Below are 27,375 nucleotides of genomic sequence, written 5' to 3'. Positions count from 1 at the left end.
AAGGGAACTTTCAATGGGTGTCTCGGTAAAACGCTTGGAAATGTAATCTCGTGTTAACGAGGGGGGAAATTGAAATCACAGAAATTGATTCAGACTTAAATCGATCCGGCATTGTGTGGCACGAACCTTTGAAGAACTTGGACGTGGAAACGGGAACCAACACTGCCCTTATCATTCGCAGCAGACGTTACTTTGACTAATTCGCATTCATCCTGATTCACTGCATAGAATCGCCACCAACTTTTTTTTTTTATATAAAAAGCACCGCCCCCTAACTTTTATCGTTCGATCGAATGATGTGCAGCGAAAGCTACTAAAGCTCTTTTTATTGCCCCGTCGACAAAAGCAGCAATGGTATCTTTCATGGTTGAAAGTGCATTAAACGAATAATTCCCTCTCTACAACTCACGCGACACTTTAATATGAAACTCGTTTTATACCAACATAGAGGCTTTGTTCCATTAATGCATATTTAGTTAACAAGAAAAATTGAATTGAACTTGAATCTTCAAACATTTATTAATAAAATACTTCAAAATAATTGTGTAGAATATAATTGAATATTAAGTTATATCAGTGATGTTGATTTTGACATATTTTTATTAAAATAAAATTTGCATCATGTGTAATATATATGGTAAAATGTACTAATTTTATAAAAATAAAATTTATATATTAAAAGAAAAAATTTTAAGCGAACAGTGTCGAGTTTAGAAAAGGAAAAATTAAATTAAAATTGGGGCTCTCTCCATGGTTCGCCGACCGACGCGACGGTTGAAACGAAAAACCCTAACTTAACCCTTATTTTCAACTCTTAATTTTAAAATTTAATATTAATTAGTTAATTAAATTTAATTAACCCTTAATTTTAGCACACCTAATTTCTATTATTTTAAATATTGATATCAAATTAATAATCATCACAAGTTTATTAATTGCTTTCCAATCAACCACCAATACCAAAAACCCTCCCAGTAAATAAGCCCAGTAAACAGCCTCCCAATGCAACTTTATTCAGATTTTTACCCTCTACCCTACGAAATAAAATTTTGAAAAGAACCGAACGAAGTAACTGCATGATTCATACAGGAGACGCGTTCGATAAAGCAAAAAACTGAAACCACGAAAGGCTGTCTGGAATAATGCACGTATCCCACCGCTAAAAGCCATTCCGTATAACCGTCGCAATTAAAAATGCATTGGCCGCGTAATCCCCTTTTAAACGAACGGTGGAAGATATAGCTGGAACACAGTTGATCCACTTGTAAATCGATCCAGCATTGTGCCCATGGGATAGGAAGGGAATCTATTTCGACCGAGGATCGATCCTGTCGTCATTTCTGCACCGTCTCCCTCCTTCTCTCTCTCTCTATCTTTCTGTGAGAAACTTTTAATTGCGTTCCACGAGCTGCCGCCTCTTTCGACGACGGAAAGGGAGCAAGTCGAAGAAAGGAACGTAATAGAAGAAAACGAGAATAGGGAGGCAAGTTGGTCGACGGAAAAGAGAAAACGAGAAGGTTAGCCAGCCTCGATACTTACATTGCACTCTCGCGATCGTCAAACAGTATTGTCTCGGCAAATAAGATCGTTACTCGCGGAAACGAGGTGCCTGTTCAATCGAGGGAAGCTGAGATACAGAGAAATGGGACAAGTGTTTGAAATCGTGAAACTGCTCTCGATGCATGCGCTAAGAAATCGCTCCTCGAACATGTGTACCTGATTCACGTTTCCAGTTATTGATTATATTTAGAAATAACCAAAATTATCAATTGTATCGGATCGTTGAGTCGGTTTGCGATTCATTTTAAGATGGAAATCAAATTTTAGAGCTAAAATTACATTTTTAATATTTGAGTTCATAAATAAAAAAAAACCAAGGTTCAACAAATTTAAAATGAAGTTTATGCCATAATTAAGTATTGTAGTAATTTTAATTTTGTACAGTAGTAAAACAAGATGAGAAATATCCACTTTATTTTCATATAATTATTAACCCTCGGATGGCGGACCATAAAGAGGGCCCCAATTTTAATATCTTTATATATGTTTTGTAGGTTTAAGTCACGATTGACCCAGATACCGTTGTACAAGGGTTAAAAAGAAGAAAAGCATCGTATTTTATTTATATTCACCTACTTCGTAAAAAAAATACTGTACATATCTACAAACAACAAAAGCTGCAATTATTATTTCAACTCGTTATTATAAGAACAATGTATAATACAAATTGGATTTACAAACTTGAATGCAATACTCGTATAACATTCTTTTTATAAATAACAGAACAAAGGTTAAAAATTATCTTCCATACAAGCCCAGACTGCGAATGTTATAATTAAGAAAACAATAATAACGCAAAATGTTTCACGAGGGATTAAAATCCCACAGGAAGGAAGAATGGAACGGAGCAAAGAAACGAGAAGAAATTCAATCTAAACGGCTCAACAAAAGAGGGTTGCTACAAGCATACGTGAAAGAAGAAAAAAAAAAATGTAAAATTGTATACTCCTGATATCTACTCGAGAAACGCGCGGCTAGGTATTTCAATTTAATCAACCACCGAAAAACTTCTAATATCAGGGAAATGCTTTTGCCTGCCGGTTATACGAGCGCTCCAAGTAAGTACGAAAAATATGGAGGTGAACAAGGTATACCGGTACTACAGGTAAATAGCATCGAAGTTCGTGCATAACGGAAGAGAGGTGAAGCAATAGAAGGAAGAAGCACGCGAGACTATGGTCACGCTCCAACTGATAAGTTTCGAAGTGTTAGACATCGATGAAAATGCTAATTCGGTCGTTAGTTTTGCTCAACAGAGCGTGTAAATAGTTCTAAAAGATATGTATCCTCCAAAGAAATATTGAGAACCTTTTTATTTTGTACTTATATAAACGATTAGGTGAATGCTGTCTAGACATCTCATTCTAAAATCTGTTAGATGTATCTGCTTACAAATTAATTCGGTGCCCTTCTTTTTAATGGCAGATTTATTTTTAAAAAATTGTAGTAGATAATTTTAATTAAGAAAATAATCATTGTTATCAAGAATCGTGTACCATTTATCAGTAGCATTTTTAATTTTTTGGAGCAGGAAAAATATTATAAATTAATATAGTAATTGAGGAACAGTAACTAAGGATATTCGTAATTAAGAGAGCAAATAAAAAGGTGTAATTAAAAATATTTAAAATTGAAACAGTAACTAAGAAGTATTCAAAGTTAAAATAGTAATTATAAAACAGTAATTAACTCTAGAACTACCGACGTTGTACACTTATTTTTAAGTTGCAAATAATGCAAAAAGTAAATACATAAAGGATGAACTTCAAAAGAGTAATATTAAGAACACCTGATTAATATCATAACAAAACGAATAATGTTTCTATCATAACCACAAATACACCTTAGTAACTGAGATAATAAAAACATTCCCCATAAATTATGAACAAAAAGCATAATTAATTACTTCTTTATGGTGTCTATACTGGATAATATCTGCGTAAAGTCTCATTGTCAGTAGTATTATACTTTAACGAATCATAAAGAACGGATAATTTAATAACAGTTATCACTCATTTACATTTATGGTGGTAAGAAAAATAGTTTTTTAATGCCCAGTCGTTAAAATAAATAGCTGTGCCCTTAAAAGTCTACATGTACACCTGCTGTAAGCAATTAACCTCGGATAACTTTTTTGAGACCTCAGTAACGTAAAACAAGTATTTATATATTAAAATTAATGACTATTTTGAATTAAGAGGAAGAAATCATTCTTTTAATACTGCTAGATCCTTAAGGGTTAACGTGTTTAATTAATAGTATTTTTAATTTTTAATAAAGTATTAATAAAATTATATTGTAATCTGAATAGAAAATATTTGTTTTTCCAAAATACTAATTAATTTGTAAAACTAAAATGAATGGGTTTTTTTCTGATTGCAGCTAACAAATGGAAAACTAGTGTCACCTAACAGGTCTAAATTCTATGCAAATCTCATTGGCAACAATTGGCCTGCCATATTCATTAAATGCATCTGGCACGATGAACAACAGAACCTTCTTCCAAAGCACGGTATCGCATGTTCGAAACCGATACTCTACACGCTTATTATATATTACACATTCTTTCTTTCGTCTTTTGAACCGCGTCTTCTTGCCACCAACGTGATACCAGTCGTTCAAAGTGCATTGTTACGACGCCCTTGGTGTCATTCGCCTATCGCTCGGTGCAATACGCGAATCGCTATGGCACGCAAAGCTGGACGATTGCAGCCAACAGAAATTTATAGCTTGCATCACAATTTATAGCATCTATTCATTCTGTTTCTAGCCGTTGCTTCTCGCTGTTCGGCTGCTTTCAGAGCCGTACGCGTTTTCCATTTCGATGCTGGTGCGTCGATCATCTGGCAAAAAAGCAGCCGATGCACCGAACGCGATGCAATCGATCGACGCCGTCTAACTAGCGATACTATGCGCCCGGTCTATTGCAGGAATAATGAAACCCCCAGCTTTCAAATTGAAATTGATGCTGTTTTTAATTTCTACTTCAAAGGAATAATGATGCAAGAAATAACAAAGATTGGAAACACATCCATAGTTGATTGTATTATATAAAAGCAAATGTATTTTTCTAACGGAAGCGATTCAACGTCCGATCAGTTAATCATTCTAGCACTCAATTTATTTTTAACGCCTTCTATCTACACTTGCAATAATCGTTTTATTTCTGTAACTATCTGTCTCTCTGCTCGCTGATTAGTAATCCTAGATATATTTAAATATCCATAATGATTCAATAGGAATATTCCTCGATTCTTCGCAAGTTTTGTTCGAAATAATAATTACAGAAATATAACTTTCTAAAGTGATACATTTAATTCTTAGTGACATATTTCGAGTAATTATCCAGACGAGAGCAGGGGGACTGTAATTAGTGGGGTGAGTAGGTAGGGGACAAGGAAGGCTTGGCCCTCCCAAAAATGTGAGCTGGACTTCTCCCCATCCGAAAATTGCAGAATTCCAAAATTCCAAAATTCCAGACTTTTAGAATTCCATAATTTCTAAATCTCGGAATTAAAAAAAATACCGAAGTTCTAAGATTCTAAAATTCCAGAAGTCAAAAATTTTCGAATTCCAAAATTTTCGAATTTGCACATCCTAGAAAAAATCCTAGTTATACCAATCGCTCGGTATCAAACCATATTAATATTTGTATTTCTTTTCTTTCAGCAATTATATTATTCTAGACTATCGAGGATATGGAGAACATGGAAGTTATATTAAAACAACCTGTAGAGAAGTTTAACGTGTTGGATTTGAACCGCATATCATGCGCAAACTAGCATTGCATGTCGCACATTGCACCCTCATTGAATACGTCTAAACTTCCATTTACCAGAAACTAGTGTGGCTTACGTGATACCCTGTAAACTAGGGCATTCTAATTAACTTTTTCTTACATTTTTTATGAAATCATAGTTACTTCTTACTAGAACGTTGCTCTTTTACATTCTATTCTATTTCATAAGAAGAACCTTTGACCAAATCTATTGAGTAAGAGTATCAATAAACATTCTTCCAATGAAAGATTAATTTATTTCTATAAGTAGAACTATTTATATGTTTATGATCTCATTTTCCAATAATAATAATGGGATCAATAAAACTAATTAATCCAATTAGTTTTCATATAGAACAGAAATAATTTTGCATAATTCAAACACAAAAATTAGTAATAAATTGAAAACAATTATTAATTAATATTTTCAAAAATATAAGAAAAACTTCTAAAAAAAATCTATAAAAGAATGGCATGATGTTAATTCCAAAATTTGTATAAATTGTATCATATTGCATATAAGTCGAGAATGATGTGCATCCAAAGTGCATCATTCAGGAAATTAACCCCGCAAGGGTAAAAATGAAATTAAAAACTTCTCAGGAAACATCCATCTTTAAAATCGAAAAGACTATAATGTTTCTTTAAAAATATGGCACGATATTACTTCAAAAATTCGTATAAATTATATGCCGCTCCGAACGGTGCATTCGAAGTGCATCGTTCGGAAAGTTCACGCCTACACGGGGGCCATTCCTAAATTCAAGATTAACCGAGGCAGTAGTTTCCACAAACTTCTCGCGATCATTTATATTAACAGCCCCTAATCCGCGACGGGCAAACATATCGTTCCCGCAAATTGGTTCCCTCCTAAATAAAAAGCAAATTTATGGAAATAGGTACAATGCACCGTGGTGCATAATGCCCGGTCCATGAAATTCCACGCGTTCTTCGCTGCCGGCGCTAATATCAATGGCAATGAAAGGGGAAAATATAACGTGCAAGTCCTCAGGTAGAGGATTCGAGATACGAATCGAGTCCTCTCGAAGAAAAGGACCGAAAAAAAAGAGATCGAAGGAATTCAGCGCCGGTGCTCGAGAAATCGTGCGGAATGGTCGCCCATAAACGACGCCATTTATTTTGCCAAAGAACGCCGAAAAATTTTTTAGGCTTGTCGTTTTCTTATTTTCGTATACCGGGTGTTCGATCATCGGAATGAAAACTAAATGATCATATAACGTTCGTATAAATTTTAATCTGTTATATTACCCGTTTTAAGATATCGCCTATTTATTTTAATGAATAAATAATGCTAGACTTAAATGAGATATAAAAATTGCAATAAAAATTCTTTTTATACACACTAAACATCCTTTGCATAAAATAGCAATTACTGGATATTAAATTATCTACCTCTGATATTAATTATCTGCAACGACGTTCGTTCTTTGTAAAACAAAACTAGAAACTAATTATAAGTTACTCCTCCTTACATTTCCTCTTATACTATTTGTCATATTAAAAGAAGCTATATCACCGTAATTAACCACTTAATTCTAATTGCAAAATGATAAATAAAAAAAAAAAAAATGTGAGAACGAATAAGGTATTTGTGTAACCGTACTCGGACGCGAAATGGTTTACAAAAGGTGAATGCTCTATCGATCGCTGTGATTGTTATAATGGTTACCAACTATACATGATCGCACACGGAACATTCCCGTAATTATAGAGTATCAAGAACCACCGATTGTTATCTTTAAAATAATAGTTTGTCAAGACGACTAGGTAAACATTTTAAAATTTACATCCTGACGAAAATGCACTGTTAACCCTTTCGCTACGGTTATTTCTGTCAGAAAATGCTTTAGTATTGTGTATATGCATTTTTTATAATTACATTAATCCTTGAACAGCGGAGTTTGGTTCAATCGAGACCCAAACTTAGTTAAAAGAAAGTTAAATCCTGTCATATAATTTAAAGAATAATATAACGTACAAATGACGTGTATGGTTTAAAGTTAAAAAAGAAGCGGACTTTTTAACGAATTTCCATTTGAGTGTTAATAGCGAATGTATCCATTGAAACGTGGCTTTTTTAATCAGAACCGTATTCTCTATTTAATACCAAGTTAGTGTTTATTCTGCTCAGAGACACCCTATAGAAACGCGAAACGGCAAGAATGGATGAATAAACGGCAGGAGAGGAGATTCAGCCTACGTAGCTGATGAAGATTACACGTGTGTTAGAATTCTTTTGGCGGGTACTCACCTTCTCCTCGAGCGCCGGCCCGTTTTCCATCGCGTGCATAATGGCGTCCGAAATGCGGGTGTCCAACTGTCTGACAGCCCTCTCGGCATTCAGGCCCGACTGATCGTTACGACCGTCGACCGCCACAACCAGCCTCTCGACCGTTTCCACGTAGCCGGACCATGCCAGATCTAGTTCGGATGCTGGTTCTGTCAAGCATCCTCTGCAACAAGATTATTTTCACTTTCGCCTTTGATTCCCTCTGCTACAACCTATCGGGTCATTTCAAAACTCCATTTTGCTGAGTCACTTTGTGACTCATTTCAGACGTGTTTTGACTTGCCTACCGCCCATTTTGTTTTTGCTTTTATGGATTCTTGACCCGATGAAGTTGTGGTAAAATATATGACACACCTACTTGAATTTTTATAAGACAGTAATAGAGACGGGTTACACTATCGTTAAAAAATTTTTTGATTATAAAAAATATTGTAAGCAAACTACGACACCACGTGGCCGACAGATGCGCAATAAAATAATTAGGCTCGTGCGTTCCTTTGCAGCGAGATTTTATTCACACAATAAAAGAAACCAAATAATATAATGCAATAATACAAATAGAAAAGTAAATCAAAGAATATATAAACCAAAGTAAGCTGAGAAACAAAAGCAAAACTAACCTAGATGGATCGGTCCTTCGCCCGTTTTTACACACATACCGTAAGACAGTCCTTCGCTAACTGTCAATTTTCGCGATAGGCATTCGTCACGCTGACTCATTTATTGTCCGCTAGATGGGTATTCGGTCATGGCGCTTACGAAATTGTATGTGAAACGGAAAATGTAAATTAATTTCTTAATTATTCAAAATTATTGTTAACACATTAACGAGCTGACTGCCAAGTAAAAATTAACTTGTATTTCATTTATATTTATAATTACTGAGTAGTAACTAAAAGGAAAAAAATTGAAGAAAATGTGTCTGACTATTCATGACTATTTCTACTGTGGCAGTTTATGTGTTAAAGTCTAGGTTCTAGACTCTAGAAGTATCTTGGATTCTTTCAAGAATTCATTCAAGATAAACTATTCCATGAATCGATCTAATTTTTTCTTCATTAAAAAACATGAACATTATAAATAATTTTTAAAAAAAAGTCAATGTTGAATATAAACGAACAGAGCTAACAAATTAGTGTAACGTACATCATTATAAAAATGTGAATATGCACAGTATTTTTTTATAGAAATAAAATTACGTACATTTAAACCTTGTTCTAAATTTCATTTTTAATTACAGAAATGATATCAAAAGGCAGAAAAAATAAAATTTGTACTAATAAATTATGAATTATAATATTACAATCACTACAAATTAGGGAAGAAATTTTTTAAAAATATTCGAAAGGAAATTACGAGAATGTCGTATAGAGAATTTGTGGAATCGGAATGCTGCACACCGAAATCATCCCTAACACGAGGTGGTTACAAAACGCATTTTGGTTCACACCCACGTGCTCTCTCTATATTTAGATTTCAAGTGAGCGATTTCAGTGGTTTCATCGGCCGTGTGCACGTACCGGATAAATTAACCGCAAAAGAATCGCAGTAACCCCTGGAATCCGGAAACCAATCGATCAAACCGCTTGCGGTTATTTGCAATTTGCATCTTATGAATTTAAACATGGATCACAGTGATACCAAATCGTTCTCTATTCTCATTAAACAAATGTAAAAAAAATACAAACACTTTATTGTTACCGTTTAAAATAAATTAGGACTGCTATTATCAAGGCAGGTATGAATCCTTGCAAGACTGATATAATTTACACTTTACAAATATTTAAAATATTTCAAAAATATATAACAAATTTATGCAAGTGAAACAATTGAAAAGCTGGATAATTTTCTTTCAAAAAATTCTCAAAATTCACCTTTCTCAAGTATTGTCATCCCAGAGAGACCCTTTAAACTGCTAATCATCGTAACGAAACACGACATTATATTTCCACAAAAATAAACCCGAAGAAACAAAAATAAAAAAACAAAAACCTACTGCCAACTGTTCTATTGTTCGAAAGTCTGGCAACACGAGGAGGAAACCCCGCGGACCATGGTATCTTGAATTTTTCACACGGCACACGGTCTGAAACGATCCCCAGAGAACCGAGGGACGTCAGAATGACTAATGCGATTGAAAATTAACAAAAGGCCGCGGTGAATAGGTTCGCCCGTAAGGCTATAGTAATTACGAGACTCGGCTACATCGTGCTCACCTCATGACATTAGTGCAGAATCCGCTGCAGGGCCTGACTGAGGGACCGATGCCCTTGCACCTCGGACAATAGGTCATCCTGAGCAACGCACCGTAGCAGGCTTCCTGCTGGGGGCTGGTACCGGAAAACAGCACGCTGTCCGTTCTATCCAGAACCGTTTTGCCAAGAGTCAAGGCTTGCACCAGTACCCTGGTAGCTTCGAGGCTCTTGCTGACCGACTTCGACACCTGTTTAGGTATGTCACCGAACGGTTGTATTTCCTCCATAGTTTCGTACAAGCAGTTCTTAAACTTCTCCGTGAAATCTTGCTCGTACTGACGCGGATTCACCGCATTGTGATACGCGATCGGGAACAACTTGGTGAAGAACTCGATGAAACGTTCCTGAAGCATATCGCGTGTAAGAGGTTGTTGCAAGGTGTCCGGCGTGTTACTAGGTGACACGTAATCAACCATAGCTTGGTACAACGCCTTTATCGAAGGTCTGCTCAACACTGCCATTGTACGGTACACTTGATCGAACAGGGTTAAGGTTTTGTTCTCCGACTGCCTCGCGAGCATCGTTACCGTTTCTGAAAAAAATAAAAACACATCGTCGCAATTAATTAATGCGCTGTTACAGCTGGAAGGAAGGTGAAATTAATTGAATTTTTGTAGGGTGAGCCAAATACCCTAGAAATTTTGAAATTTTGAAAATCTAGAATTACAAAACTACTGAAATTTTTTAGTTTTGGAAATTTGAAATTTCGAAGTTCTGGAATTTAAAAATTTTTGAATTCTACAATTCTGGGATCCGAATTTTTGAAAGGAACCAGGCCCACCCTGACCCCTCCCTAGTTGCTCCAACGCTTATAAAGTACAACTACGAATTAAGTGAAAGATTAATACCCGTGCTCTGTTTACGTTACCACATTATAACCATAATTTGTAATAGGAGTAAGACCCGTTACAAAGTAAAAAATAAATGAAGTTTTCACAGGGATATATTCTGTCATTAGCACTGAAATATTATACAAAGTTGGAAAGTCTTTCGCTGGCATCGTCGCGTGAAAGAAAATTTCGTAGCCATCGTCGTGGTACATCGATCGTAAAAGTATCGCAATAACAGTAACAAGTTCCTCGAAGTAGCTGGGAATTACAAGGGTGAGAAGATTTTATAGTTAGCGCAACAGCGTGTGGATCGTAAAGACGAGGTAGTAACGCTAACGAGAACATTTACTAAAAGTAACAGAAATTTATAAGATGGAATATCTTATAGTTAGTGCAATTTAATGCAATGTTAATGAAGTTAGGGAATCTTACCCACATCAAATAAAAATTCTAGTTACGTCAATGATAGAAAGTATGATCAATCTCCAAACAGTTAACATTCAACCCTATTAAAAATCGCTAAAATTTCAGTGTAGTCGAACAAAATAAAATGAAATAACAGAAAAATTCCACTGTATTTTCCTATCACAAAATACTACCCAATCTTGGAAACAATTAAACGTTCCAAGAGTACGCTGTGTTTAATGGGTCCATAGGTGGTTGGATCTCTGGGAAACAAATATCAGCCTATTAAGCCAGCCGTCGAAGAATAATGGACTTGGTTGGTACAGTGTAAACCAGGTAGGACCATCTCCCAGGCTTGGTATATACGATGACTAAGAACAAATTGCCGGCACATACAAGGGAACCTAGTAACATTCTCTTCGTCTCCTGTTGGCTGGATCGAGTCGCCGTGGCTCGGAATACCGGGCGAAGGAGGAAATCGACGGTAAAAGGAGAATAATAGAACGGGCGTAGGAACGCAAAAGAAGAAACACAACCGAACGGGGAAAGGATGAGAGGGAAAGCAAAGGAAAGGAACGAAAGGGTAGAGGTCCGAAAGAGGAAAAAAGGATAGGAAGGCAAGGGGGTTAGAAGCATCTCGTCGCGGTGTTTGCCATCTTGGTCCAACTGGACCAGAGGATGGTCCACCCATCGGTGTCTCCCTTCGTCTTTCCTCCTCTTCGCCAAAGGCTTCTTTTACCTACGTATATACGATTTCAACGCCTTCGCCGTCTTGCTCGCTCTATCGAGCTTCTCAAGTCCCAAAGGCACTTGAGGCCATTCCGCGGCACAGAGGAGAGAGCTTCGGCATTCCTTTCGCCAGTCATTTTATTTTAGCGCCACCGTGTGGGAGAGAGTCTTTTCGTCTCTGTTGCTGAACCTTTCCCACCGTAGCCACGGGATCGTGGCTTCCTCGTCCCACAGTCTGCACTTCGGGATCCTGCGTCTACGCCAGGCCTCTCCCACCGCCTTCGCGGGCTCGTCCGTGCGAGGCCGATGGACGACGATGCTGGTGTGCTCGCACGGTATCTGATGCTGGTGGCCACGTCCTGGAGGACGAAGGGGGTGCAAAAGGTACGTGGGAACTGTACCACGCAACCTGGTCGCTGGACCGGCCATCGGAACGAACGAAATTTTAACCGCCTCTACCTTCGACACCGAAGAAAATTATCTTTCGATTCGAACGTGCTCTGATCGATCGTTAACCCCTCTTAATACGGACCTTCTGAGTGTGCAGCGTGGCAATTTAATTGTAGATAAAGGTGTTCAAAGTGTGAATAACAATTACAGAATATTTGAAAATAATTTTTTCCATACAAATGGAGGAATAACATGTCAATGGTGTGAATTGTTAGATTATAATTAAAAAATAAGTAGATAGTTTTAGAGATATTTCAATTTTTTAACCCTTATTTTAATAGATGATTCCTAGTGCCATTATTTCGTACAAGTGCCATTTTAATACATTGAATTTCTTTTGTAACATTTAAAAATTTGATGAAATAATACAGGATTATAACAGATTATGTTTCCCTCGAAACCGATTAAGATCTTATACGTAACTTTTTCTTTTGTTGTCGTCAAAAAAGTTACAATCTTTGCAATGAACCATGTTTCTCTTCCAGTTCTTCGACCATTGCCATCTTTTTTGTGACTGACCAAGACTAGACACATACAGGGTTAATCCATGTCTAGATGTCCTGTTTGTATTTAACCATCTCATGGTTTTTGTCTTTGGGATCGCTAATGCGTGAAAGGTAATTTTAATCCGAGATAATGAACACTCGCAAAGTGCACACAAGGCAGTGTATGCTTTACGGGTATAACAAAGGTGTGAAGGATAGTCAAGCGATTGACACCATTGATAAAACGTACGAGACGGATATAACGAAAGTGAGAAATTTCCAATATTGGGAATTTTAATCCCGAAGATATAAAAACGTTTAACCGATTGAGGATTATACGAATGAATTGGACTTTATGTTATATATCCCTCCCATTATCTTGATATTTTAAACAACTGCTATTTTTTCAGAACAATATTTAAAATTATGATAAGATTGCAAATATAAATTTTATACCATTAGGCTTTCTGAAATGTTACTTATAACATGAAATAAATTACATATTCTTTATAAATAAATTGCTCCTAAAGTACATCCCATTGAAAACTTATGGTTCATTCTAAGAGCCTAATTTTTCAAAGATCAAATTTCACAAAATTAAAAAAAAAAGTATTTTTTATATCTATAAAGTATTCCCTTTTACCACTAACATGTTAAAAGAAAAAAAAAACACGAAATTAAATTGCACGTCCAATAATTGAAGGACCTATAAATTGATTGGACAAAAATTGTGTGAAGCGAGTAAAAGGTAAAAAGGCCATTGTGCACCTTCCAAACTCCATTCAAGTGAAATAGATGAAGATAGAGCAGGTGCAGGATCCAACTGTGCAAGCGTAGACACGACCTTCGGATTCTGTCATCTGTTCACCGTAGCGTTTTTCTTTTTCTTCTTCCAACTAAGGAGCACGAGTGCAATGGGCGAGCTTAATTATGTGCGGATGCGCGAAGTAAAAAAAGAGAGAGAAAAAAAAAGGACCGCTTTAAGCGTTCACTGAGGAGGTTCTTATCCGTTTCAAGTGGCGCCAAAGAGCGATGAACACGTCCACTTGACGACGAGAGAATATTATCGAAATAATCTGCGGCCTCTTAACACCAGACACGATCATGATCATTATTAGTGTAATTAATTATCCATTATCGCAGCCCGACGAAAATCGAATTTCCGTCGCCATTATGGATCACACTGTCGCTGCCACCCGATAAGATTAAATTTAATCGCTCGCGAATTATTTAGAGAATTTTCACTTTGAAGCATTCTTCGTTATCTCGGAAATTAAATTGAGCAAGAAAAATTTTACTTTTAGATTATTATGAAGATAAATTAATCGGTTAGCAATCAATAACAAATTGTAATATTAAAATTTGCCAAAATACTTCTTTTGCAATTCAAATAGTATAATGTAATTTTTCCTATTTTATATTATAAGTGACATCTAGACAAAAGCGTTATTAGATAATCATAAATTTTTAAATTGTTTATTTGAAAAATCATTTCAATAAAGGACTCTGTTATATTTGAGAATTACTTTCTGAGAAAGCTATATTGAGAAAAGCAACTTTATTTGATATGTCACAGCCATATCCCTTGCCATTTAACCCTTTGACTGCAAATGGCATACATATATACAAAAAGCGTATATGTCTAATAAATTTTTCTCAGACACATTTACGACTTACTAAACCAGCATAGGCAGATTGTTGAAAATGTCACCTGCATACCTGTGACATTTTCTATGCTCACGAAACAAATGGCTATACAGGTACCTGTTAAGACAGTATGGCAATTATAATGTGTGGGTCTAAAGAAATTCACTGGTGACCATTCGTATAACTATTTTGATAATTATTGGGCGAATGCTGATAAGATTTTGTATTTTCAATGCAAAAAATGGCACACTGAATTTTTCCCTATTTCTTGGAATTCTGGCCTGGTGCGCGTCGCAAAGGGAACCGAGCACACGTGACCCATGCTACGATAAATATCTCGACCTCGTGGTGGAAATGCGTTTTCCGTGGCTATCGAAAATAGAACGGACCAGACTGAAACCCAGAGACTAGGTTGCCTCGGCAACGACACGCGCGAACACCACTTTCGTCTCCCTTCCTCCTGTTTCTTCCACGTTTCTTCTCTCATTTTAACGCTCTAGGTCTTCGTCCTTACATCGGAGACCCGCTTTACCCTATCCACCGTGTGAAATTACTATACTCCGCGGTGAATATAGTCAACGCAGGCTATACATCCGAGTCTGTAAAGTCATATGCCACGAAAATCGCGGAGATACCTGATATAACCATGCTTACGTGTGTGTTGCGGTTCTTCGACTATTTTCTCCTTTTACCTACGACGTACATTTTCATGCGGAGAATATTTCAAAAATAGAGAATGTTTGATAAAAGTGAAAAATTCTTTGCGAGAAAAGGAGTTAACAAGTCCTTTGACCATTTTATAATCCGGAATTTGGTTACTGAGATACAATGACCGGTATTAACCCTTTGATGGTTGGATGTTTTATGAAATCTTTCATTCTTGCAATTTTTCATTTTTAAAGGAATTACCGGTAGAATTTTATTTGAATTTTATTGAGAGTTTTATTTGAACTTGGATAAAGCCCACTCTAACTTCGTTTTCTTTAATGGATTTGTATATTCGTTTTGTGCAATTTTTTTTTAAATTTCCAATAGATAAATATAATGAGATCGTCACAGATTAACGTGAACCCCTTACGTTTCGTCTGGCAGACTAACTTTATCGGTCGACCAACCCATCCGCTCTTTGGCCATGCAAATCCGAAAATCCAGGGTTAGTATTTTTACTTCCACACTGATTCCTGAACGAACGGCACCGCAAATGCGAACGGAAAAATCTAAGGGGTACATTCGAAACGCGGATTTGCGTTTAACTGCATTATCATACGTTTAAATAAATTCCGACGAACATGCAAAAGGCCGCGGATGTAACGTTAAACGACTCAGACACCAGAATAGAATGCTATTCCCTTGAAAATTCGTTTTCCAACTGCTAGAACATTTTCACCATCGCTTCAAATCCCCTAAAGCTCGAAAGTATTCATTTCCTGTATTTTAATTCCAAATGAAATTAATGTTAATTTCGATTTCATATATTAATATGTGTGAGGTGTTTCAGTGAAATTTTTTCACTTTACATATCCCATATAAAAAATTTTTAACTAATGACTTTCTCAATATCTTTTTTTTTAAATAATACACTAATATTTTTTTATTCTTATTGCATTTCGTTTAAAACTTTTTCCTTTACCTTTCAATACACAATTTTTCATACTTCTTTCTTTAATCCCATCTATGTAATGATTTACTTCCTAGCGTACTTTCATTTCCAATTATTTTCTAATTTATATCAACAATATCACAAAAATTCACAAAAATTTTCTTATATTGTGACATTAACAAAGAATAGTCTTTTTTCATTCATCCCTTTTCCTCATAAAGTATGTACATTTATAGGGGTGCCTTATAATTTCGTCCACCGCTATAAACAGTGACCGGCGGAGTACGAATGAAGATGTAAGGCCGGGTATAAAATCGAGGGTGCGAATTTCAACGGGAAATGTGATACAACAAGGTTAGCTTCATCCCGAATCTCCCTTTCGGTTGCTTTCGGTTAGAGTCCGGACCGTGTTGTCGGCTATGTGTTTGCGTACGCGGCGAACCCCAAGGGTCTCGATCATGCAAATACGGAAATCCGATACTATTCTTCTTCTTCCTTCGTGCGCGAAATTTCCTACGTGCATCGAGCGAAAATTGACGAAAGAGTGAACTCGTTTCGCGAAAGTCTTTCAACGGGAAGTTTTTAGAATACTTGATGCGGTCAATTCGAATATTCTCACGAAAGGATTTAAGATACATCGATTTAGGATCAGGTCTTGGTGTTCTATTACGGAATTAAATTTAGGAATAACATTATCAAAATTTTGGCCAGGGTGTTAAATACCCAAATCTCATCAGAGATGATAAATGCAAGAAAGTCGCGTAACGATTTCACGAGACGATTATAATTCCGTAGGTCTGGTAGGAAGGAGCGTGAATCGGGCAAAGAAACGGTACGCGATACGGCGAAACGGCAATAAAGATAGAAAAAGTAACGCCTTGCATTGTGAGAACGAAGAAATAAGAGAAAGATGGCCCCGTAAGCTACCGACGACACGGGTCATCTTTCTTATCTCGAGCTTAACCAGCCGTTTAGTGCCGTTCCACACGTACGTTACACAGATAATACCTCCGAGCTCACACCAACGTATCAGCATCCTTGTACGCGTTACCTGATCACCAGGTCGCCCTACCACCCACGCGAACTGCTTAGGGCCTTATAGAATTGCACCGGTATCGAGGATTATCCTTGGCAGACGGGCAATTGAAAAGGAGCCATGCTTCTCTAGAAACGTATTAAACCTTATGAAACGTAATTGCCTACTCTGAATTTTCCATTCAACTTCTTATGCATCCCACGTATTACTATTTCCATAAACAGTATCGACTATTTTTTCCTTTTGTCTTTGTTCTTTTCTTTAATCCTGAGGATACGAATATTTAATCCTCTTTCGTCTTCTCTGGGATGAGATATAGGTTTGATGGTAAATATACAGGGGAGAACAAAAGAAAAGTTCTAATCCTATGTCTTTGTAAAAGTAAAACTAAAAAGTTATAATAAAGAGAAAAAAAGGAAAAAGAAAATTGACATGATTTGTAAACATTGTATGTCTGCATTTTGAAATATCATCCACCTTTATCAATTGAAGTTTTATTGCAACTTTGTTAACTTTTAGATAATTTCGATAATTTTTAAACTAGACAAAGAGAAAAAATATTACAGTATTATTTATAGACTTATAATTTACGACATTTTAATCTCACTTTTATCTATAAAATACTGTGAAGCAGTTTGCAGAAGAAATTTAGGACACCCTTTAACAACATTTAATATTTGCTAATATAATCCTTCTATTGTAAAAGATACTTCTAGAATTCTTAGAAAGATTAATCCGAGAAAGACCATATCTCTTACAGAAATATATATATTTAACAAGATAATTACGTATCTCCCCAGTGAACGTTGGTAACAACGAAGGTCTTATAAATTAGTTATAATATGCTTTTGAAATTCTGGAATTTTAGAATGACGTGGGAGGTCTAATTTCCCTAATGATTCATTGTGATTTATAAATTCCTGCGAAATTCCTGCTTGATCATTTATTTTTGCAAACATAGAATTATAGAATAATGGAGACATTTCATAAATGATTCTAAAATTTTACTGGTAATTTCAATTTACGCGATTATAATTTTGAATCCACTTAAAGTCCGCCTATGTTTTATTCAAAGTATCGTTAAAACGGCTCTTAAGTTCATTTACTTCCATCAACGATAGGTTCATTTCCCAGGAACCGATAAGTTTAAACGAAAGCCGGAAACTCGTACATTTTCCATGCTTTTAATAGCTCATTGCTTTCAATCCGTCTGCATTAATGGAATGGCGTTCATCTGCCAGATAAAACATAATCATTGTTTCCTCGACAGCAACTCGGTTTCTCTGCTCGTTACATTAATTACGCAAATGTCTTGATTAGTGTACGGTCAATAACGTCAATATTGGTTCAACCAGACGCGTGCACAAACGTACGCGCATTAATGTCTGCTTTTAGAGAGGTATTCCGAGACGAAAACTCATTGGTCCGTCAGTTATCAGTTATCTGGATTTATCGTTTTTCAGTGAGATCAATTAACACGTTGATTATCAAGCGAAATTAATAAACGATTTTTTTTTAGTCAGTGAAAATTACTATATTGTCCTAAATATGGAGATTTTCCCTGGTTCAGGATCTTCGTCCTAAGCTTCCCCTGTCCTGGATTCCCTTCTTTCCCCTTCAGCTGCCCCGAGGAGAGTGACGAAGCTGGGGAGAAGGCCCCATTATATAGGCCTCTGGCAGAGCACCCTTTGCGTATACACGTTTTCGCGGGCAAATTTGAATTAGGTAGAATTTATTTTGTTATCCATACTTTCCAGTTATGTACTAAATTTTATAATATTTAATAATTAAAAATTATATTATTTAGTTTCTTTATATTTTCCTTAAGGAAACCAACTCTACTCGATACTGTACCTCTTAATTATTAAGAAAAATTAGAAACTTAATTAGAAACCCTTTTATCGTATAATGATTTTAATTAAATTTCTAAAAATAAATAATAACGAAATTACAAAATTGAAATTTTAGAGCTTCAAATTGGAATTCAAACTTCCCCTTCTGTAATGTAGCAAGGAATCTTCGTTTCCTGAAAATGTGTCATCGAGCTGAATATTTGCAATCAAGCTTATACCGTCCGATGTTCTTTTCAGAGGCGTTGAAAATTACGAATCCTCTTTGGAAACGGGATTCATCGAAGAGGCGCGCGAAGCTCAGAGCTATCCGGAGATACTTATCCGTGCCTTTCTCGCGCCGCGGATCGTTTCAATACCCCTTTTTTTTTTTCTCTCTTTCGCGCGGAGGAACACAGATCCGCGGGGATCATTAGAGATAAGAGCGGACCATTGTCCGCTTACGAACGTGACTCGCGCGAGATAGCAGAATAGGCAGAAGCCCGGACAAAAGCTGAGAAAGAGGGTAGGCAGCCGGAAAAGAAGGCAGGAGGCTCGATTCTTTCTTCCATCCCCTTCCGTCGCGGCAATTAATGGCCAGCCAACGTTAATTGTCACCTGCGGTTTAAAGCCATGAGTTACGAACACGGTATTTTGCACGTTTTCTACGGCCATCTTTCCATTTTTTTTTTTCTCTCAGAGATAATTCCCCATAGCTAACAGCCTCAATACTTTTAGCCAATGTAATGATTCTTACTAAAAATATGTTCGAAGAAACTTTAATTATTAATATAAAATCATATGTTTGCAAATAAGAAAATAAATGTAACAGTAATATTCAAAGAAATATTACTATGTTAAATTCCGGCAACAAGGAAAGTACGTCACTCGTATTTAACAAGTTCTGAAACAAGTTCAGCCAGATGTTAGTACTTCAAGCATGAATATTGCGGAAAGTTTTATAAATGATATAATCAAAGGAACTGTTACTGGGGCAACTTATTTGGGACATTACAATAAACGAACTACTGTCACTTCAGAATGGGTGCAAACAGCCATGAAAGTTTAATTACTTAGAGAACTTGCTAAGTGTACAATCGCGCGAAGATAAATAAAAGAGGTTAAAAATATTTCAAGCATAAAATATACTGAAAACATCGTCTACATTTAATCTTGTATGAAAAGTATTCTGTTGATGAATTAACTCTTCGAAGCTTGAAATCTTGGAGTGAAAAATGTAAGAGGGATAAAATGTAGATTCTGTGCTTCAAGTAATTTTAAATTTTTGAAATGATATGAAAAATATCCTATTAAAGAAAATGGGACATTTGTAAATTTATTATTAATACAAAGGATTAATAATCAAATTAGTAATTATTACATTAACTTTAGTTTTGAAAAATGACTCCAATCCCCTGTAACATTGATTTATGCAAGTTCTATTTTAGATCGAAAAAAGAATTTTTCAGGTGATTGGCAAACAAGGATATCACGAATTAATTGTGCGCAATAATCAACAGATGACCCACAACGTTTAAAAGTCACACCACGATTTCTTACAAATGCAACGAGCGTTTGTCATGTTCGTCCAATTGCGATAAAGGTGTTGCAAGATTCCACGTGCTTTGAAAAATTCTAAAGACATCCCGTTTTTCACAAGTTTGCTATGCAAAAATCATTCTAACTCAAACATCTATACAATAGAATTACACTGGTAAAAAGATAAAAATGATGTAACAATTATTACAAATGTTATAATACGAAGAATCAGTTTAATAATCCTTGAACAGCGGAGCCTGTTACTGAATACGAAATTAGATTAAAATTAGGGCTCTCTCCATGGTCCGCCGTTCGAGGATGAACCAATCATTTTCATAGCAATCAACATGGAAATGGTGATAGTAATATGAACCAAAATATTGTACTATATTTTGACTGCAATTATAATTACGAAAAAATTACAGAAATCCAATTGAAATGAAAATACATAAATAATAATTAGATAGTAATGCCTCATATATCGCACAGTTACTAAATTGTTAAAAATTATTTTCTTCGTAAATTATTCATCATAGATCGAATTTTTCATAATTCAATTTTGAAACTCATGAGACATTAAATAAAAAAGAAATACCAGTGATAATTTTGTTCAGAACTGAAATAAGAATGAAACAACACGAAATCGTATTATCAGTGCGATCATCAATTACGAATTCGACTAGCGACTGGATTAAATCGTTATGCGGAGCATGCATTCCTATCGGCGTGATACGCATCAAATTATTCCGTTGCAGTGATGTGCATTGAATCTCTGCATACTTGATACATGATCGATACTTTAATCTTTACCGAGCATATAACAAGCGACAATTAGTCTCGCTTATCCCTTTGAGTATCGATACCTAGATAGTAGAAGGGGAGATACATACGAATAATACGTTAATCATGATAAGTAAATAATTTTAATAATCAGCGAATTTATATTAAAATCAACAATACGCAAGTTTCTTCACTTCTATCTAATAGGAAACGGTAAGCGAAACTCTACGTAACAACACATTTTCACTTGCGAATAGTTTAACCAGTTCCAAAGCGGAAAAATAGTTTTACAACTTGCTGCTCCACGTTTTCTTTCCGACTTGTCCCCGATGCTGACACTTTTTCCCTGCTGTAAAATGTATTCTGTCGCGTGCGTATAGAATTCATAGAAAGTTCCGAGGGTCGACAGTCTATATTATATGAGAAAGTAACTTTCTGATAGTAAATTTTCTATTGGACGCGAAGGACATTTATGTTTGGTCGATGCAGCACCCCAACGAAAAATACGATACAGTAGCTCTACAAATATCTACAGGTGAGCTTCTTAAGATATTTAATCTAAATTCACACGAAAAATTTTCCAGAGAAAATTTAACATAAATTTAACATTTTTATACCATAATAAAAATAATCAGATTTCTCTTCTTCAAAATAGTCGAAAATTACAGACTGTGCCTTTTCGTCGATCTGAATCTCTTTCTTCGTAAATCCAGTTTTAATTTTGAAGACACAAATAATAGTTATTTGAGGCCAGGTCAAGGCTGTCGGATGATTGATTCAATTCCTTGAAGTCATATTCCTTAATAGCAACCTTCGTAATAACTGATGTGTGAACAAGCATGTTATGTGGCAATATCACACCTCGAGACAGCTTGTCTCGTCGCTTTTCTTCAATGATATATCTCGATTTATGCATTATTATTATTAGATAATATTCTCCAGTAACAATAGAATTATATGTTCTTTGACCCATTAAGATCCAAGTAGTAAAATAATATATGTAATTTTTATAAAGTCCTCATAAGATTCTTTAAATTTTACAATGTTATGTAAAAACTAACAATGCTCAGTATAATATTTTATTAAAATATCATTATTTATCTGTTATATATTTCCTATATTTGTTTTGAAGTGACTCAAATTATATTCTTCTATAATTTTTTAATTTCTTAAGAAAATTAAGATTATCCTTATTAAAATTTCACAGGTGTTTTAAATACAATTATGATTTTTATCAAACAGTTTCCTAATAAAGTGCATGTGTGATAGAAGAACGTTAACTATGCATTATCGAGGCTGCTTTTCATGCCAGAAAAATGTCGACAAACCCGTAGAAAGGTGCATGATATCCAGATAAGAGGTTCAAGATTCCTTGCACGAGATCCTCCCTCGTGTAGGCGGTTCGTTCCGGATTCCTTGTCCACCTCCTCTTCAACGGAGCGTTGTTTCAGTCGGTCTTTTTTGTCCTCCGCCTCCGCCGTCCTCTTTCTCGTTCGCAATGTAGTAGGTGCGTGCCTTTGTGAAATCTTCACTGCACCGACCCTGAGACGTCGTCCAGGGTGGACGATTACATCGACTTCTCGGCTTTTCAGACTATAGGCATCGCCATTACGCATTACGACCGCTAATGTGCCATGTTCTTTTGTGTCCTCTAGATTGCTCCGCTGAAATATACGGCGCGAAACAATGCCTCAACCTGTATAGACTTCTCTTGCTCCAGGCATTTTATTTTCGTACCTCTGATATCGATTGTATTGTAAAATATATAGCTATTCATTGCAATGGGGTATCAAATAATGTTATAAAACATAAAATTAATTTGAACGCGTGTATTAAGCTGTCGCATAATTTGTAAAAATGAATAATGCCTGATTTCAAGATATCTAAATTCTGGTAAAATTTGAATAAAAGTATCATAAAATACCGCTATTATAATATGAATTTGAAACTTAAGATTTGATTAAAATTACCATGAAAAACGTTCTTTAATTTTCTTAACATAAAATTGTTAATCGTTATTGAAATCATTGACTTATTTCCTTGCTAACATGAACTGTAACATCGTCCCGTTAGAAAGGAAATTTCAATGGAAATGGATAAAATCAGATTTGAAACCTTTTTCAAGAACTTCAACGTAATTAGTACTTTTCATTTTAGATGATAGAAATTCAAGTTCCAACTTTTCAATCCCATTGAACGCTCCCCAAACCATCACAAAAGAAGAGAAAACTTCATTTTACGTTTGAGCAATTCTATAGTACAGCTGAATTCTTTTAAATTCTTTCACTTCCATCTAGAAAAGAAATTTTATTCAGAAATTATTTGCAAAAGCTACGCAGTTTGTCAGGAATTTAATTAAGAACCTTTGCTTCGAAGAGAACATTTTTAACACATTTGTAAATAAATTTTTGGATTCTAAAATAGTATTCTAGTAAAAGGTATTTTTGGATTTAAAAAATAATAAAAGTTTAATACGATTTGCTACGTTCAGGCAACATATTTCTTAAAATTAAACTCTGTGTAATTAGTGTCTGTAAGATTTCACTAGGTAGAATAATTTAATTATTCAGCTTCTACGGTTAATGTAAAATTTTGCTTTGTATGCGGTTCATTTAATTTTCTAGCCACTAATGTAGGTGCATTAAGATCAGATTACAGGCAATTTAAATTGTAAGCCACGCCTTTGTTCAATTTGTCTTTCTTCTACTCCATTTGTGAGGATTGCACTTCCCGTCGCTATTGCATTGTTAGATTAACCATCCTGTACTTTGCAGTTACAAAACCCTTGCTCAACAGATAATTGAGACACTCAGATGAGCTGAGATTAAATGATATAGAAACGTTACATGAATGTTTCATAAAATGAATCTTTCATGAAATATGAAACGTGTAAATGTGAAACATACAAATGAAGGAAAAATGTTACTGTTGAAATAATTAAAAATTAGAATTATTAAAACTGTTCGCCGTTTATTCTGTAGTTTATATTCTAAAAAGCGACAGGTTTCCGTATTTAATTTTTAATTTTAATTTTTAATTAAAATAAACAAATTAATAAGACTTTAATAATTGATACAATTTAGTTTTTATTCATTTATGTATTATTGAGATAATTATTTACCCAAATTGCATTACTAACTAGTTAATTATCCCATTATATCAGATATTTATTTCAATCATCAAAATAATTAACAATACAATCATAAAACTAAAGTAAATTAAAATTTTTCAAATTAATAGTATCTTAATTCTTGATATACTTTCATGTATTCCAACAGTCTCAGAAAACTTTATAGATAAGAAAATTCCTGGTTTTCGGTATAATTTTAATCTTGTTCAATTAAATCGTACGACCTGCTTCCTACAGGGTGACTTTACACAGTAAACTTAGATAGAAATCTCGTCCTCTTTAAAATGTGTATCTATACTCCTCCCAGTTTCGCTAATGTAAATTTATCTATAAATACTTGATAAGCTCGATCCTAAGGTAAAGAATATTTCTCCAACATTTGTTTACAGTCTCAGAAAATTTTTTTTATGTCCTGTTTCTTCATCGTTTTATGGTTTCTCTTATACACACCAGATAATATCTTACCCATTTCTTAGTTTCTAGTGTGACTTGGGTTGTTTAATTAAAATCTTTCAAATTTTTGTCGTGTTTCCATTATTTTTCTACCCTCCGGGTATTATTACCCTCAGATAGCGGACCATGAAGAGAGCCCTAATTTTAATTTAATATCGTACTTCATATTATTTTCATTTTCTAAATTTTACACTGTTCCTTTACTATATTTCCAACACACAAAACCATTTCGTTTGAAAATGATACAAGGGTTAAATTTGCCTTGGTACCTTGACCTCTAAGATATTCAACGCGTCAATGAGCTTCATTCATACTTTTGCACACTTCATTGCCTATGTACGTCTTCCATGACGAAAGGGTTAAAACTACATTCAAATTGTCGAGGGAAGAAAATGGAAAGACGTCTTTCCTACAGTGGTAATAAATCGGTAACAACGCATGCTTACTATCTTGGCAACTCTCAAGTCGTAACCTTAAAACGTCTTCTCCAGTTTGAAGCACCGCCCTGTCCGACATCAAGGATCTCAGAAGATGGACAAAGTGGCTATTTCGTCACGGCACACGAGATGCTTCCACGTACGTCACAGAAATAGTCGTAATAAAGTGAGTACACGTAAGTACAAACTTTTATTAAAATGTCTCATTAAAAAATGGAAACGCATTATCACAACTACCGTATTACTACTATTGTATTATACAATTAATTACAAAAATATTTGACCATTTTAGATATTTAACGAATCTGGTAGACAATTATATCAATTTGTAATAAACATTTGTTAGATTATTTTAAATACTGAAGTTCCAAAATTTTTAAATTTTAGTATTTTAATATTCTAACATCCTATCGTTCTAACATTCTAATATTGTAATATTCGAAAATTCTAAGATTTTAAAATTTTGTCCTAATTACGTTAATATGGATATTCCTTAAATTCTACTATAAAGGGATTACATTTTGAAAAATTAAACTGATGGGCTTTGAAAAGTGATACATCAATTGAAGACCTTTTTTTACCCCTCAAAGCAATACCGAATGCCTTCATTCATTATTACATTCATTTGATCTGTTTGACTTTCTAAATGTTAATAAAAAGAAGTCAGAGTGCGAACCATAGAATAAAGGGGCTGGCTCAGTGCTATAATGTTCTTTGCAGTTATAAATTCATTGTGAGATATGTAGGTACTGCAATGTGAACGGATGCGTTCCATATCTGTGACTCACTCATCCAAGATAATGTTTTTATCTGATAATTACTCTATATCAATTAAGCTGATTAAGATGCATACAGGGTGTTCTAGTAATTATGATAGGAAGAAGTTTTCTATACGCAATGTTATTTTTAAGATAATTGAATTTGAAAAAATTTCATATAAAATAGAAATTCAAAATTTAATTAAAATCAAAGCAAGGAGAAACACAAACACTTTCCAAAAATAATCAAATAAATAATAAATAATTTGTTTAACGAAGATTAATAATAATTCCATAATTTTTAGTTGCAATGAAAGGATTCGATTAAATTCAACTGAATTAACAATTTATAAAAAAGACACGTATCAAATTTATCATCCTCGATAAATCATGAATTTCTTTTCATCAATCCGTTTCATTTTAATCCGTTCGTTAAAATTTTCCGCTTACTTTTATCATTATTCGTCAATTTATCAACCATTTAAATAGCAATTTTCTTATCAATACTCTGTGCCGATTTGGATACGTATAATTCACGTATCTGCAAAAAATTATTCGGTGACTAATTTTAATTTGAAACGAGTCGCAATTTACTGAGCGTCATGATAAATTATGAAAGGATCCGTATTTTATTCGGAATATGATTTACGCTTGTAACTGTACGTATATCGTTCTGGAAACACGTAGCTTCTGTCAATTTACTGGGGAGTGATTTATTATCGGCACAAATGTTAACATTTCGCTTCTTTGACATACCAGGATGCAACTTTGAAGTATTTCAACGTGAATCGTGTATTTAGCAATCTTATAAGGCAAGAAATGTGGAGTTTCGAGATGGAAAATGATTAATTGATTTCTTCGTTTTTTCTATCTGTATACTTTTTAGAATTGCTAAGATTAGGATTAATGTAATTGATAATTAATTACCACCATTAATTACCATAACGTTGCATACAATGTACAATATGAATTTAATTTTTATTTATTTAATATTCAACGTGGCTTTCGAAATGTCAAATGGCTACTCAAAAGAATTAATTAATTTATTCATTTCTTTCTCTCTGTTTCCTTTGAAGAATTATTACTGCGGTTATGCTAAAAATGACTGATAATTAATTAACACAAAATTGCAATAAAAACCTATCATAATCACACTATGTTTTTTTATTTTTTTAAATCTATTATAAAGTGATTGCTATTTAGAACTATCTAACATAGTTGCGAAAGATAATCATTTTATCAGTAATATTTTTTGTAATTTGTTTAAAAATTCAAAATCTCACCTAAACCACCCTCCCATGTACCTTTCAAAAATACAATAACAAATCTTTAATATTATACTTTTTATTATACATAGTAAAGT

General features: G+C 34.6%; 1 protein-coding gene across 1 annotated transcript in view; it reads right to left on the bottom strand.

Moving 5' to 3' along the window:
- Nucleotides 1-27,375, bottom strand: part of dally (division abnormally delayed protein) — a 106,084-nt gene that overhangs the window by 63,506 nt on the left and 15,203 nt on the right. Inside the window, exons 3-4 of the mRNA XM_034331177.2 lie at nucleotides 9,866-10,436; nucleotides 7,611-7,812 (exon numbers count right to left, since the gene is read on the bottom strand). Coding sequence (XP_034187068.1) covers nucleotides 7,611-7,812; nucleotides 9,866-10,436 — 773 coding nt within the window. The remainder of the gene's footprint in view (nucleotides 1-7,610; nucleotides 7,813-9,865; nucleotides 10,437-27,375) is intronic.

Source organism: Osmia lignaria, chromosome 14 (genome assembly GCF_051020975.1).
Source record: "Osmia lignaria lignaria isolate PbOS001 chromosome 14, iyOsmLign1, whole genome shotgun sequence".
Classification (NCBI taxonomy): domain Eukaryota; kingdom Metazoa; phylum Arthropoda; class Insecta; order Hymenoptera; family Megachilidae; genus Osmia; species Osmia lignaria.
The sequence above is the reverse complement of the archived record's forward strand: the minus strand, read 5'-3'. Positions and strand labels throughout refer to the sequence as shown.